Raw genomic sequence first — 16,459 nt, forward strand, 5'->3', positions numbered from 1 at the left:
TAAGTGCATCTAATACACCACAAAAGACAGACGTGAGAGCAAGTGTAAGGCCCTGCAAATTCCTAATACAACTCCTGGGTTGTCAAAGAAATATTAAATTATGAATACACTCAGGACAAAAGGGAGATTAATTGTAGTTTATAGCCCATTAACTAATCAGTATTTATTTGGGAAAAGATCCCAGGGGCTGTCAGCTTTCGTATGGCTGTAAAAAGAGAGCGATATGGGGTAACACTGAGAAAAAGAACAATAAAGGAAATAAGGTGAAAATAATTATTCTAATTTTCTTCTAGCTTTCTACTGTGTTAATTTTTATATTCAGATTTTTTAATGACTTTCTAGTTTATTCCTCTGATTTATTTCTTTGTTCATGTGTAATATATTGTTTTTATCACATGACTTTAAAACAATATTTATGTTGAGAAGGTAATCTCCCTCACTCTTCCTTTACAAATTTCCTTGGCTGTTCTTGGACATTAATTCTTTTCTATAAATGTTCATTTAATTCTGCCCAGTTGAAAAAAAATGATATTGTAATTATAATTTCACTAAACGTACATAATAGTTTTGGAAGAATTCACATTTTTATATTCTTTCTTCCTATTTAGAAGCATAACATATTCTAGAAGTCATTTAAACTATTATTTTTATTTCTAAATGAATTTTTTATCAAAGTCTTATATGCATATAATTTAAAAATATCAAATAGTACAAAAGTACTAATGCAGAATCCTCTGCCACGTTCCTCACCATTTCTCCAGCCTGCCACCAACCCACTCCCAATCCAGGAAAACCATTATTTTTATATTAAAACAAACATTGTTTCATCATGCTATGGCATGCAACTTTTATATCATTTTTTAAATAAAAGGAAAGATTTCAAAGATATTTTTGCTACTTCTATCATTATGGCAGTGGAAAAGTTTGAAAAATCCTGACTAAGTATATTGTACTGAAATTGATCAGATGATAGTTCAAACGTTTCCCCTCTTTCATTCAGCTTTGTGCTGCCATTCTCTAAGACATAGTCCAGCATGCAGTATGTATTAAACAAATACTTGTTAAATTACCTGAATTAATTTTTCAATTAGTGCCATCTAAGATTCCATTTATTTTGTTAGCAGTCTCACCCTAGTTTTGTTTTTAAAGGTCATTTTATTATTTTTTAAAATTTTATTTATTTTTGGCTGCATTGGGTCTTCGTTGCTGTGCGCAGGCTTTCTCTAGTTGTGGCAAGCAGGGGCTACTCTTCGTTGTGGTGCGCAGGCTTCTCATCACGGTGGCTTCTCTTATTGCGGAGCACGGGCTCTAGGCATACGGGCTTCAATAGTTGTGGCTCGCGGGCTCTAGAGTGCTGGCTCAGTAGTTGTGGTGCATGGGCTTAGTTGCTCTGTGGCATGTGGGATCTTCCCGGACCAGGGATCGAACCCATGTCCCCTGCATTGGCAGGTGGATTCTTAACCACTGAGCCACCAGGGAAGTCCTCAACCTACTTTTGATTTGTATCAAAACTGTAACATCCATGAGGATAGGGAACATATCCCTGATACTAGCACGGTCCTTGGCTGTGTATTCAAAATATATTTGTTTAAGAAATAAATGAAAACCATGCATGGCCAAATATCACCTAGATCTTTTTAGTTATTTATTTATTTTGGCCGCACTGTGCAGCTTGTGGGATCTTAGTTCTCCAACCAAGGATTGAACTCTGGGCCACGGCAGTGAAACCGCCGAGTCCTAACCACTGGACAGCCAGGGAATTCCCATCACCTAGATCTTTTTCTCTGAATTACTAAGCTTCATTCATTGCTAGTGCAACTGAGGGTGAATCTAAATGTAGGGTTTAAATTTATTTCTCTTGAATTTTCTCTCATACGTGCACTTGTAGGCATCTGTCAAGATTGTTCTAAATTTTGTTCTTCCAGTTTTGAATGAGAAACAAAGAAATAACCTTCTAGGTCTCTATCCAGAGTATAGCTGGAAATGTCCATTAGGACCCTTTTTACCACAAAAGCCCAACCTCTTGGGGTTTCCCTGGTGGTTCAGTGGTTAGGAATCCACCTGCCAATGCAGCGGACACGGGTTCGAGCCCTGGTCCGGGAAGATCCCACATGCCGCAGAGCAACAAAGCCTGTGTGCCACAACTACTGAACCTGTGCTCTAGAGCCTGCGAGCCACGACTACTGAAGCCCGCACGCCTAGAGCCTGTGCTCTACATCAAGAGAAGCCACTGCAATGAGAAGCCTGTGTGCCTCAACGAAGAGGAGCCCACACTCGCCACAACTAGAGGAAGCCCGCACGCAGCAACAAAGACCTAACTCAGCCAAAAATAAATTAATTAATTATTTTAAAAATAAATAAATAGATAGATAAAAGCAGATGAATGTTAAAAAAAAAAAAGCCCAACCTCTGCTCTAAAGAAATTCTTATGGAACAAATTTGGAGAATATCTTCCGCAAAAGCAGTCATGCCCCTGCAGCTGTGATCTTCCCATTTTAGTGTGTAAGGTTCCTGGCCAGCTGGAGACAGGGATCTTTCCAGTCCTATTTGCAGTAATCTAAATTGTGGATTCCTGCAGGGATCCCTTTCCACTGTCCAGTGGATAGTTCAGCTAAAAGAGGCTACTCCTTCTTAACAGACCATCAAGGATCCTTCTATTTTCATCTACATCCAGCTCCAAGTAAAGTCAGCCACTTTCTTCCTGAACTTATAATTGATTCAGATGAATAATCTAAGTAGTCTGTCTTTGCGAAGACTTTATCATATTAATCTAGAAGATTTGTACAAGCTCTGAAGCATCCTTTGTAATTAAACTGCTTTTCTCAGAACTTCACCGTTACAGAATTCATAAAATAAGGTATTAATTTGATGATATGAAGCCCCCTTTAAGGATTTCTCAGGCTAGAAGAGTTCGTATTATATGGCATCTCCCACTTGTAAAGAGTGGTATTGCAAGACACCTCTTGGCCGCTGTATGCTCAAAAATGCCAGAATTGGGACTTCCCTGTTGGCACAGTGGTTAAGAATCCACCTGCCAATGCGGGGGACACGGGTTCGAGCCCTGGTCCGGGAAGATCCCACATGTTGTAGAGCAACAAAGCCTGTGCACCGCAACTACTGAGACTGCGCTCTAGGGCCCACGAGCCACAACTACTGAGCCTGAATGCTGCAAGTACTGAAGCCTTCGCGCCTAGAGCCTGTGCTCCGCAACAAGAGAAGCCACCGCAATGAGAAGCCTGCGCACTGCAACAAAGAGTAGCCCCTGCTCGCCGCAGCTAGAGAAAGCCCACGCATAGCAACGAAGACCCAAAGCAGCCAAAAAATTTAAAACTAATTTTTTTTTTTTTTTTTTTTTTTTGCGGTACGCGGGCCTCTCACTGTTGTGGCCTCTCCCGTTGCGGAGCACAGGCTCCGGACGCGCAGGCTCAGCGGCCATGGCTCACGGGCCCAGCCGCTCTGCGGCATGTGGGATCTTCCTGGACCGGGGCACGAACCCTTGTCCCCTGCATCGGCAGGCGGACCCTCAACCACTGCGCCACCAGGGAAGCCCTAAAACTAATTTTTTTTAAATGCCAGAATTGGTAAGTGTAAAGTGAGGCAAGAATCCCAAACACAGGATGAATCTTAGGGAAATTTCTGGGAGGAAGCAATAAAATATAGGAAACTTAAAAATCACGAAAGGATCACATAGTTCAGAGAATGGGGCAAAAAGAGGCCAACTTAATTTTTCTCTGGATAAGTCTTCAGTTGAGAATGTTGACAGATTCCACCCCCCAACCAGGGAATTCTATTTCTTATTTTAAATTGAAACCAATAGGAAAATGGGATTTAGATTTTCCTTTATGACCAACGCTGCTGGAGTACTGCTATGAATTACCCTGGACTGGCCCTCTCGTCCTTTCAAACATATTGTACTCCTGTGCAGCGTTGGTGGTATCGTGGTGAGTATAGCAGCCTTCCAAAAAATATTTTACTCTTTAGCTTCCAAAGGATTCATGATTTGGGTGAAACACTGGCGTTAACAAGGCAGTAACACTGCATGGAGTTGGAATCCATGCTATTGAAGAAGAAAGGGCAAAAAACTTTGAAAGGTGTGGGTTGGGGAGAGGATTGTGAATGTGCGGTTGGACTCACCAGTGTCCACGTTTCCTCCTTTCCTTGCAGTAAGCCAGCTAAGGGATACTTCCCAGCCCCCTTGCCTTTGGTCGGGGCCATGTGACTGAGTTCTAGCCAATGGAATGTGGCTCATAGTGACTGGTGCCTCGTCAAGTCCTGTCCCCTGATCATCTCAACCCACAACCCTCCAGTCCCTCCTCCCCTTCTACAGCAACCTCGGAGGCCGCTTACTGAAAGACAGCAGCATCATAGGATGGAGGAAGCCTGCATCCCTAAGTCAACGTTTGTAAGAGAACTACCCGACCTGCAATGGAGTGTGATACGAATGAGAAATAAACTATTACTGTACTGGCATTAAAATCTTGCAGTTAGAGGGCTTCCCTGGTGGCGCAGTGGTTGAGAGTCTGCCTGCCGATGCAGGGGTACACCGGTTCGTGCCCCGGTCCGGGAGGATCCCACATGCCGCGGAGCGGCTGGGCCCATGAGCCATGGCCGCTGAGCCTGCGCGTCCGGAGCCTGTGTTCGGCAACGGGAGAGGCCACAACAGTGAGAGGCCCGCGTACTGCAAAAAAAAAACAAAAACAAAAATCTTGCAGTTATTTTTTAGAGCCAGTGCTCCTGGCTTTCACTGCTATGGAAATCGCTATCTTAAAACAGGATGCCATTGTAATAAAAACATAAATATGTCGCTTTAACTTAGCATTGGGTAGCCCGATGTGAGGAGCCTGGTACCAGAAGCTGAAAAGATGAAAATCTTTATTATGCAGTGGCAAAACATTGGGTAAACTGTGCCTATGTTATCTGGGATAGCAGACCACAGGCTTACTAAGTAGGCATGTCCAGGGGGCACTGGTTAGAAAAGAAACAAAGTGATAGTGTATGTTCTCTGCTACTGGCTGTACTTGGTAAAGCAATGCAAGGCACAGGTGAGCTCTGGAGAAGTGGATGGTTTGCAAAGAGAAATAAGAGGGAATGGGGAGAGTAGAAAATTTGAGCCTGAAAGAGGAAAACATCGACTGCTTCTAGATCCCAAATGTCAGAAAATAAGATGGGAAAGCTTTCTAGCAGCAAAGACCCATTAAGACCTAGACTTGGTGAAAAGGTCAGATTAAGGATGACTTTCCCAGTCAAGTCTTGTAGCATCAAGGTAGTTAACTGCCCTTTGAGAAACAGAGAGAGGCACAGGGGAGGGGAAACAAATAAATATAGCCAGTTTGAGAACTATTTCTAGGAAAAACTCTGGGTGTGGTCACCGGCCCACGACACTGACTCGAAGCTAACAGATGAGACTTTGCTAAAATTTTGAGGGACTTTCTTGGGAAACAAACAAAACCCCACATGCCTAGACCTTTACCTGTCATCTTGACAGTTGGAGATGAAAAACAATCTTGCGCCAGGAGGTAACGGACTGTGAGAATTAAGCAGCTCTCAGGGAAGGCTCACTACCTCCCACCCGCAGCATCCACTTCAGATGTGTCCCAGGAGGGTGGTAAGCAGGAAGAACCTTCTAGAGGCCATAGCCCAGAACATAATGGACAAGAGATTTCCTCCAGAGTTGAATGAGGGCCTAAGCAAAGAACTTACCCCACCCCAGGATTAGGGGCCTTTAGAGCACCTGTGGGATCTCGAAATTTCCACAGACCTGTAGCTACTGTGTGTCTTTCATTCTTCCCTTTTCTGAATGTGTGTTTTTATTGTGATTATCTGATCCAGGCTCCTCCATTTGGACTGGAGCCACTCCCAGACCTGAAGGAAAAGACACTCACAGGGAGAGCCTGAACTTAGAGCTCAGTGGTGAGCATACTTTGAGTTGCCTTCCTGGGGAGGAATGAACATGTTTTATGTGCAAAAAGAAAGGAGCAAACAGGTATTTGGTGACCACGAAGGTGGCCTGAACGGAGGATGCCCGTGCTCCCTGATCTGTGCTTCTCCCTCTATCCAGGGCACACAGCGAAGACTATTTTCAAGCTCTCTCACTATGAGGGGCTCTGGCCAATGGAATATGGGTAGAAGTGCTGTATACCAGCCCAGCCCTTACAATTCTCCTATGCATGATCCTCCATTCTCTCTTCTGTTTTGCAGCAACCTTAAAGCCATTTGTTGAAGACAGTGGTAATACAAGATGGAAGGTCCCTGGGTCCCTGAGTCACCATCTGGAAGAGAACTGTCCAACCCACACTGGATTGTCATGTGAGAAATAAACTTTTGTCTTATTAAGATAGTGCGTTGTTGCCACAGCAGTGAATTTTACTCACACCAACTAACTAATATAAGGGTAAGGAATGTCTACATTCGGAAAATATACCAAATAGGAAAGGCCATTAGTAAAAAAAAAGAAGTCAGAGAAGTTCAGAAGGAGACCCGGAAGTAAGTAGGATAAGATAAACTAGGGGAAAAGAGAGATTCAAGAAGGAGCTGCCAATGGTTTGTGATGGTTAATTTTATGTGTCAACTTGGCTAGGCTATGGTACCCAGATATTTGGTCAGTCATTATCCTAGATGCTTCTAGATGTGAAAATGTATTTTAGATGAGATCATTTTAATTAGTAGACTTGAGTCGTCAAGCAGAACACCCTCCATTGTGTGGTGGGCCTTCTCTAATCAGTTGAAGACCTCAAGGGGAAATAGTCTGACTTTTCCCACGAAAGGGGGAATTCTGCCAGCAGACTGCCTTTGGACTTGAGCTGCTACATTAACGCTTTCCTGGGTCTCCAGCCTGCTGGCTATTGGTTCTATTTCTCTGGAGATCCCTGACTAATACAGTGTTAAAGCTACAAAATGGTTAAAGAGGGTACAGATTTTGAAAAGGCTATTATATTTGGCAACTAGGAGGAAGGGAGCGATTTCAGTGAGCATTGAGGGCTGAAGCCACATTCTAAGACGGAAAAGTGGAAGCAATGCCCTAATGCTGGAGAGGAGCATGGGCGGTGGGGAGGGAAGGGATCAAGGGCACTGGTGGTGGAATTGAGTTTTAGGAGAAAGAGAGTTTTGGGGGGTTCTTTTGCCTGAAGTAGAAAATAGAAAGTCTGGGGGGCTCCCTAGGAGACTTCATTCTGAGTAAATCACAACAGTACTCAAGAACTGAAGTGGAACAACCCAAGTGCCCATCAACAGACAACTGGCTTAAGAAGATGTCATATATATGTCATATTACTCAGCCATAAAAAAGAATGAAGTACTAAACCTAGAGAATATTATACTTAGTGAAGTAAATCAGACAGAGCAAGACAAATATTATATGATATCGCTTGTATGTGGAATCTAAAAAATAATACAAATGAATCTATATACAAAACAGAAACAGACTCACAGACATAGAAAACAAACTTATGGTTACCAAAAGGGAAAGGGGGCGGGATAAATTAGGAGTATGGGATTAACAGATACACACGACTATACATAAAATAGGTAAGCAACAAGGATTTACTGTATAGCTCAGGGAACTATATTCAATATCTTATAATAACCTATAATGGAAAATAATCTGAAATATATATATATATATAATACACACATATATATATACATACATATATAACTGAATCACTTTGCTGTACACCTGAAACTAACACAATATTATAAATCAGCTATACTTCAGTTTAAAAAAAGGACTGAGTTGGGACTTTGTACCTTCATTAATACATGAAGTTTCCACCACTAGTGATTCTGGGTTTTTTCCTCTAAATGACCTCTGCTCTTTAGCGGTTTCCTTTGACTTTCAACATAAGTATGGTGTATGTGCTGCGATCAACTGTCCCCACACCTTTCCCACCCAAACTCAAGTTAAAAACAATATTAAGCAACCTTCTGTAGCCCATCCCACCCTGCCTACCCTGTCTGGTGCTGTCCGTGCCTCTGCACTCAAGTCCCAGCTGAGCCACATCCTAACAGTTCCATAATCTGGTCTCTCAGGGGCAGTTATCCCAGTTGACCCTGGGTTCACCCCTCTGGCTGTTGATAGAAATTGCCTGAAATTACAGCTGAAAACTCTCACCCAAAGGCTGGTGTAATTTCTAGGAAATCCGGTCTCCCCCCTTCTTCCTCTGTCATCTGTGATCTTGATCTTGATCCCACAGTCCTTTTGGAGCAGGAGTTCATCCTCTGAACCTCTTCAGGGCTGGGTCCAGCTCTGCTCACCCAGGGTCCATCTACAGCCAGACACCAGTATATTTCATTTCTCTGCTGATGCATCTGCATTACCATAGCAACACATACATACATCCTCCAATCCCAAGGGGGCGAGGTGGTGGGAGAGGATCCTTCCACATACAAGGTTAGGACCTTTTTCTCACCAGACATCTTGGATCTAGTCAACTAAAGAAAGCATGGAGAAAAACCAAGGGTCATTTGTCTGTTCTCTCTTTGACAAATATTTGAGTAGCTTCTGTGAGAGGCAGGGTGGTGCACCGTGGCTAAGGACAAAGGCGCTGGATTCGGCCTCCCTGGGTTCAAATCCCAAGATCTCCACTTACTAGCTACGTGACACTAAGCGCAGTATCTATCTTCTGAAAAATTAGGACTATAATGGTGCTTATCTCATAGGGCTGCTAAGACGATTAAATTAGGTAAACCGCCTAAAGGATGCTTTGCGGGTGGCTATCTCCCTGGTGTTTACAAAGCAGCCTCCTGATCCATGCCACAGTCTGGGAGACTGAGGCTCATGTGGCAGACTTGGAATCCAGATTCAAAGCCCCAGGAGTACCTCGTGACTACTACCAGGTAGGCAAAATCCTCTCTGAACCTCAGTCTCTTCACGTGTAAAATGGGCAGTAGGTTCCTGGCTCCCTCTCTCAAGGCCATGGGGAGGTTCTGCTGAGATCACAGAACTGAACTGAAACTTGCCATTGGGAAGGGAAGGAGATTAGAGAAAGCTGAGCATCCCCCTCTCTGACTGGCTGGGATTTGTGAATGGGGTGGGGGCCGGGGGTGGCTGTCCTTGGCCCCTTCTCAGCTCCCAGGCTTAGGAGAAAGTTTCTCTGCCCCTTTGGCCTCACCTACTTTACTCCAAGGGCCAAATGGGGGTGGGCATGGCGGTGTGGAGATGTGGGAAAGGGGCTGATGTAGCAATGGAGAGAGGCCAGGCCAGGTGGTCCCCACTGTGTGGTCCGCCTCCCCCTGCCCCACCCTGCCACCATGGCCATCACGCCTCAGCACCATTACTTGTTAATTACTTGTTAAATTGTTGTCTTTCCTCACAGGATGCAACCTCAGGGAGTCCGGGACGGCGTGGAATGTTCCCCACACTCCCCTGCCGGAGGAGGGCCTCGGACGGACGAGAGAGTCACCACTCCTTTGCCTGAGGCCCGTTTCCCTCAGATGTCACTGTTTATACCAGAGGCCTCTCCAGGAGCAAAGTCACAGAAGTTGGGAGCGCTCAGGGCCCAGTTTTCTCCTGCAGAAAACCGAGGCTTGGAGACATGGAGTGGCCGCCCAAAGCCACTCACCCAGAGTGCCAGAGCTGGCCTGACCAACCGTCCGGGTCTGCCCCGGACCGAGGGATGTGGGACTTTCAGTCCCAGGCAACCCGGAGGACGGGAGGGGCTGGGGCCGGGACCCGGGGATCCTAACTTTTCCAGTCCCTCTACCCCGCAGATGGGTGAGGAGAAGGTCCAGGGCGGAAATCGAGAGCCCCCAGCCACCAGGCGGCCCCCACCGCGCGAACGATTGCTCTGGAAGAGCCTTCCGTGCGCCCCCAATCCCCAGTGCAGCGGCGCCCGGAGGCGGTCGGCGGGCGGGGCTCGGGGCCTTCCCCGCGCGAGGGGACTCCGGGGGGGCCGGGCGCGGCGCGGGGGCCCGCGGCGGCACAAAGAGGCCCGGCCGCGGCACTTTTGAAAAGAGCGAGGAAGTTGATCTGGGCCGGGGCCCAAGGAGTGACGAGGAGGGAGGGAGGGCGGGCGGGCGCGCGGGGCCGGGGGCGGCCGCAGTCCTCGCCTCGCCGGCCTCCACGGGAAGCGCGGCGGCGGCATGGGCGGCGGGGCGCGGCGCCCCCAGGCTGCGACCCCGCGGACCCTCCTCTCGGCGCACCGCCTCCGCAGCCGGGGCTCCGGCGTGACTCCGGCACCGAGCCCCACTCCCGCGGGCGGCGCGTAGGGCGGCAATCGATCCGTGCCCTCCCGGGACCCGCCGGCTTCAGCCCGGGTCGCACGGCCGCCAAGCCGCCTCCGGCGGGGCCCTCCCGAGGCCCCGGAGCGGGGACCATGAAAGGTAAGCCCGCCCGCGCGCGGGAGTTCCGAGGCGAGCCCCTGCGGGACCCCTCACCCTGCCCGGGCGCGGTGGGCACCTCTCTCTGCGGGCGGGCGAGGACGGGAGGACTCACCCGGTAAGGAGTGCGTGGGCTTCTCTTTCGTATCCTCCGGAGAAAGGTATTGGGAGGACAGGATGGAGCCCTGAAGTCCAGAGTCAAAGGAGAGAGAGGAGAGGGAGGGTGCAGAATGTGCTCACCGTCCATTGCCCTTTCCCAAAAAGCCATTGTAAATCCAGAGAAGTATCTGATCCCTTAAACCTGTCAGCACAGAACCATGTTACCAGCCCAACCTTCTCCCAGCATCACCCCACCGGAGGACCCATCTCAGAGGCTGCTGCGGCCCTCACTTACTTAGCCTTTTGCCCAGCACCAGGCCCAGGATTCTCCTCCGGGAACTTCCACCCTTTCCCCAGGAGTGACCTGCCGTGTCTGGGTTTCTCAGCCCAGGCCCAGCCCTTCCTGATCTCTGAACCCTGGCTGACCCGTCCTCTGACCTCCTGGGCGCACAGCAGTAGGGGGAGACCAGTGGTGCAGGCCTGAGCTCTCCCCAGGCCAGCGGGCTTCACCGCAGTGGTCCTTGCAGCCAGTTCTTGGGATGGAAACAAGAACCAAACTTGGTCCCTGATGCTCATCCCTGGGCCTGGTTTACTTGAGGCCCGGGAGAGTGCACCCCTGGTCTTCACGGTCATTCTCAGGCTAAGGGAGAAGCAGGCTTTGGAGTCATACTGTGGGACAGGGAACTTCGGGGTTTTGATGCTCCGTCACCTGCGTTACGATAATCCTTCAAATAGCACTGGGGCAGACACTTATGCTCCTAGCCCCTCTTCCACTTAACTGAATGTTGAAACGGTAAAGGACTTCCGGGGTCATCCGCAGGGCTTTCCACCGTGCCGTCAGGTGGTGTTGGCGTTGGCGAAGCCGCTTCATTTGCATAGAAGGGTTTGAGGGTTCCTGTGAAGAAAAGGCTCCATGGGTAAATACCTCTGATGGATCACAGCCTCCATGTTGTATAGTTGCGGAAACTGAGGCCCAAGCAGGTAGGACCAGCCTCATGGGTGTGTCACCCGTGCAGTCCCCCAGGGGCCCAGGGCGCCACATGAGGCTCAGTGATCTGCTGTCGCTGTCTGGAAATTATTAATAATTTTTTAACAAGGGAGCCCAGTAGTTTTATTTTGCACTGGGCCCCGCAAATTACGTTGCTGAGACTGTGGATGAGAGAAGGGACTTGCTTGAGATTCACAGCTCATCAGGGGGACCGGCCCAGGGCTCCTGACTTCCAGCCAGTGTGCTTGCTAATGCATACATCCCTCCGGCCTCCGGTCCCTCTGTCTGTGCTTCCCGGTGGCCTCACCACGTCTTGATCTATCTGGGACGAGGCAAGCAAGTTATCATCAGCCCCAGGGAGTTCCCTTAGCAGCAGAAAGCAGCCTCTCTCACCAAGCTCCTGCTCTCAGCTACCACATCTGTGCAGTGTCCTGTGCCCAGTCAGCGGTCCCGGGGCAGGTCATTACCAGAAGCCTCTGGAAAGGTCTGAGGCCACATCTCACCACAGGCTTGGGGCCCACGCTGCCCAGGACCTTGATGGTGATGCGCGCGCGTTCTCAGAGTGGTTAGGCTCCGCCAGCATTCCAGAAGAGTTCTTTGGGGGAAAACAGACCGGGGAAAAGCCAGGCAGGGCCGAAGTCCCCTGACATGGAGGAGACACCCAGCTCCCGGGAAGGGAGTCGGGAACACACGGCCCGCCTTTCTGAAACTCAGTGAGGCAATGCGACTCCTCTAAGCGGCGGAGAAAAGAGCTGGTGTGAACAGGTATTGAGAGGAGGTGTGTGAGGAGGACCGGCTGAAGCAGGTCGTCGGGTCCCAGCATCTTCCTGGCCTGCTGTCTGGGAGGTTGTGGGCTCTGATCAAGAAACCCAACTCCCTAGGGCTTCCCTGGTGGCGCAGTGGTTGAGAGTCCGCCTGCCGATGCAGGGGACACGGGTTCGTGCCCCGGTCTGGGAAGATCCCACATGCCGCGGAGCGGCTGGGCCCGTGAGCCATGGCTGCTGAGCCTGCGCATCCGGAGCCTGTGCTCTGCAAGGGGAGAGGCCACAGCAGTGAGAGGCCCGCCTACCGCAAAAAAAAAAAAAAAAAAAAAAGAAACCCAAGTCCCGGGCTTCCCTGGTGGCACAGTGGTTGACGGTCCGCCTGCCGATGCAGGGGACACGGGTTCGTGCCCCGGTCCGGGAAGATCCCACATGCCGCGGAGCGGCTGGGCCCGTGAGCCATGGCCGCTGAGCCTGCGCGTCCGGAGCCTGTGCTCCGCAACGGGAGAGGCCACAACAGTGAGAGGCCCGCGTACCGCAAAAAAAAAAAAAGAAAGACTTCCCCGGACTTACTTGGTGGCGCAGTGGTTGAGAGTCCGCCTGCCAGTGCAGGGGCCGCGGATTCGTGCCCCGGTCCGGGAAGGTCCCACATGCCGCGGAGCGGCTGGGCCCGTGAGCCATGGCCGCTGAGCCTGTGCGTCCGGAGCTTGTGCTCCGCAACGGGAGAGGCCACAACAGTAAGAGGCCCGCGTACCGCAAAAAAAAAAAAAAAAAAGAAACCCAAGTCCTGCCCCTCTCACTCCTTTTCCCTAAAACAGCAGCCTCACCGCCACCTGGGGCCGAATTCCTGTCCGCTGACGCCTTCAGGGGCAGCTCTTGTGTGTTTTTCCCCCACTTTCGGGAAACCTACGATCTTCCATAACCTCCCAGGGCCCGGGCCGCAGAGCTACGGGGAAGGCGGGGTTGATTCCCAGCTCACCTCCCTGCAGGGTCTCCCCTCATCCTCCCCGGGGGCCAGGAAGAGCCACCCCCTCTACCTGAGATGGAAAAGCCAGGGCAGGCAGTCAGTATTTGGCCTTGGGGGCATCTGTGCAGTGTGAAGTATCAGGATTTTTTTTACCCACGTGGAAAAAAATAAAGTGCCCAGAAGAGCGGGCTGCCTTTCCAGGATGGCCCTTCCCCGGGGGAAGCTGGCTTCAGACTGTCCTCCGAGGGCCGCACCAATCTGAGAAGTACATCTGCTGGCAAAGATTCACTATCCCTGCTCAAAGCAAAACACGGTGATGTTATGTTCTGTGGAGGTTGGCGGGGACGGTACTTAAACAAGAAAACAGGTCTGCTACGGCGCGCTGCCACCAGTGGCCAGGCGCCAGGGCCCGCTCTGCCAGCCAAGCTGTTTCCACCCTGAGGCGCCTCCCGCCCACCTGCCCACTGGCTGGCAGCCGGGCCTCCCAGGCAGCCGCATCTTTTGATGCAAGCAGGGCCCAGCTCCGGGTCCAGCCCCTCTCACACCTGAGGGGCACGCAGCTGCCACCAGCCCCTGGTGATGGGCCCACCTTGGAGCTGCCCACTGGCTTGTCTGAGCCATTGACAGCCACCTGTGGAATTGTTCCCACATCTCCAGCGAGAGGGTCCTGTCGTGAGATCCCCTCCCAGACACGTGAGTCACCCCTCCAGAAGCGGCCTGCTTCCCTGCGAAGGTGACTGATTTGAGAGTCAAGGACAGAGGCTCTAATCCGGGCCCCGCGTGAGGCTCTGGTCAGTGTTTCCCCCTCTGGGCCTCATTCCCCTGCTGGGTGGTCCCTGAGAACCATCTTGCTCTGATGCACTGTGACTCAGCCCAGGAGCTCCGGGCCTGAGAGCCACGTAGGGAGCGGAAGTGACTTGGTAAAGAGATGCTTGGAAGTGGGCCTACCTCATGCGCCACTATGTCCCTGGGAAACTTGGCCTCAGCTGCCATGGACGGGCAGGGCCACACCCTGCTGTTCCCCAAACCTAGGGGAAATGACCCCTCCCCATGGAATCGGGGAGCAGTGCCCACAGCCCACAGGCAAAGGGTGGGCAGGAGAGCAGGGGGGTCTCAGAAAACAGCAGTGTGATCCCAGGAAAATCTACTTCTTGCAACTTGGCAGGGGAGATATATCCACTCATGAATGTGTGGACTGCATCCCTTTTGAAAGCCTGACCCTCCATCCGCAGACCTTGGGACACTGGAGGGGGCCTGCGACTAGAAGGGGCTGACATGGCGAAGGTGCACAGAGCCAATAAGTGGCCCGATGCGGGCGAGGGGTGCCCTGGGGCTCAGATGTTGGAGATCAGCTCCAAACAGACAGACAGACACACACACACACACACACACGTGCACACACACACAAGCTGGTCACCTTGCCATCCAGCTGGGGTGATTTTAATAACTGAAGACTCCCACCCCAAAGCTAATTTGGGAGCAAGGACAAAGAATTCTACTTCTCAATAGATGTTGGTGGACAGCTTGGCAGTTTTCGTGAAGGACAGACAGCTGTGCTGGGTGTTACAAGTACAGAGTTGGCAAATACAGCAGCATGATGGACCGTGTCACTCATATATTCACTGTCTGTGTTTTGATCATGTTTAATTTAGTGTGTGTGTGTGTGTGTGTGTGTGTTGTGAGCACTGAGCCCAAGGCTGAGCCTAGCCCTGTCACACACCAGCTTTGTCACTTTATAACTATGATGAAGTCACTGGTGCTCCTTGGCCCTCAGTCTCCTCATCTGCAAGTAGACTGTGTGTTCTTTGAACTTCTTTCCAGCTCTGACATTCTCCTCTAATGTTTTTCCTTTTGTGAGGGTATGTATATTTCTATCTATCTGTCTGTCTATCCACATTTTCCCCCCAGACTAAGACTGTAAAGCCCACAGGGTAACATCCAAGTGTGAGTTTCATGAGTGGGAGGACCCTGGCTGCCTTTTTCTTGTCTCACTCTTGCACAAGGCCTGGCACTTAGGAGGTGTCCATTATATTTGTTCAGTGGTTACATCTGAGTCCGCCACTGGGCTGAAATCCTTAAAGGCAAGGACACCCCATGGTGTCCCCAGAACCTAACACAGGTATTTGGTAAAGATTTATGCTTCTATTTAACCAGCATTTTTTTTTTTTTTTTTTACCAACTGCCAAGTGCCCGGGCTTGTGTGTCTATGTCTGTCTAATGGCCAAAAAAGATGCAGAGAAGGGCTTAGAGTTTGGACACTGTCCTTTCTCTCCAGGAGCGTACCCTTTCCTGGGACGCTTACGACTTGTGCCCAAATCATTCAAAAAAAGTCTGAAAGTGCTAAGTGCATAAGAGAGGTCCCAAGGAGAGGGTTTGGGTGTTATTGGTCCTTTCCCATCTCTCCTCCTTTGCTGCTCCTCCTCTGGAAGCGTCTGTGGTCTCAGCCGTGGACTCCCGTTCCTTGAACAGCCCCACCTAGTCTCAAGGATGGGATACACAGGACAGGCTGGTGATACTGGATTTAATCCTCTGAGCCCCAGACCCTTACCCGACAGTGTCCTGAACGTCTAGCTGGAGACCTGCAGACACTCCTTTAAGGTGCAGATGGGATGCCTTCACATCCAGCTGAACCCAGGTTAAATAGTGGTTATTCTGAGATGTTGCCCCACACCTTTCAGTCAGCAAACATGTATCAATACCCACTTTGGGGGAGGAAGCAGCTAGTCTAAAGGGGAACAAGGATGCCCTCCGGCGGAGACAAAACATACACACTTAAGAAGAGAACCAAGTAAGCAAGGGGGATGATGCGAAGGAACCAGGGAGTGGTATATACAGTAGATTGCATAGGAATCCCCAGAAAGAAACAGCCTTTCAAGTTGGGGCAGGTCGGGAAGGCTTTAGGGAGGAGTAGACGGTGAGCAATATTTGGATGGGGTCATCCAAGAGACAGGAGGAGCAGGAAGCATGTTGGTGAAAGCTGGGCACTGTCATTGGGTGTGTTCACTGGTGATGGGAATCACCTGGTGTTTGAATTGCCCGAAGACTGAGGGTTGGCAGAGAAATGCAGGGAGCCACAGGACTGGGAGGCTGTGGGTGCCACGCCAAGGACTCCAGCTGTGTCCTGTTGACTCCTGTTGACTTTGGAGAAGCCCTAGAAGGGTTTGTCAGGAGATGGCCTGGTTGCTACTTCTCTAATGGCCTTCCCCCAGGTTGGGAAATCTCTACTTTTAGAGAAAGCAATGAGGGAAGAAGAAAATGAGCCTGTAACAGAGCCAAGAGGAGCGGTTGGGGACACCGGGGGAGAAGGAGGACGTAATGTAATGGAAA

The 16,459-nt window shown here is 50.2% G+C and overlaps 2 protein-coding genes across 4 annotated transcripts in view; one reads left to right on the forward strand and one right to left on the reverse strand.

Annotated features, from left to right (window-relative positions):
- Window positions 1-10,794, reverse strand: part of CLU (clusterin) — a 32,868-nt gene extending 22,074 nt beyond the window's left edge. The window contains exons 1-2 of one of the 2 annotated variants that reach the window (XM_081236325.1): window positions 10,712-10,735; window positions 10,433-10,502 (exon numbers count right to left, since the gene is read on the reverse strand). The gene's annotated coding sequence lies outside the window, so the exon portion shown is untranslated. Of the gene's footprint in view, window positions 1-10,432; window positions 10,503-10,711 lie in introns of both variants that reach the window. The other variant, XM_081236326.1, reaches the window with a different exon arrangement.
- SCARA3 (scavenger receptor class A member 3) overlaps window positions 9,729-16,459 on the forward strand; it is a 42,488-nt gene continuing 35,757 nt past the window's right edge. The window contains exon 1 of one of the 2 annotated variants that reach the window (XM_081236322.1): window positions 9,729-10,320. In XM_081236322.1, the coding sequence (XP_081092448.1) occupies window positions 10,314-10,320 (7 nt within the window). In that variant the 5' untranslated portion in view covers window positions 9,729-10,313. The remainder of the gene's footprint in view (window positions 10,321-16,459) is intronic. The other variant, XM_081236323.1, reaches the window with a different exon arrangement.

This window comes from Mesoplodon bidens (genome assembly GCF_964165515.1).
Source record: "Mesoplodon bidens genome assembly, chromosome: 6".
Lineage (NCBI taxonomy): Eukaryota > Metazoa > Chordata > Mammalia > Artiodactyla > Ziphiidae > Mesoplodon > Mesoplodon bidens.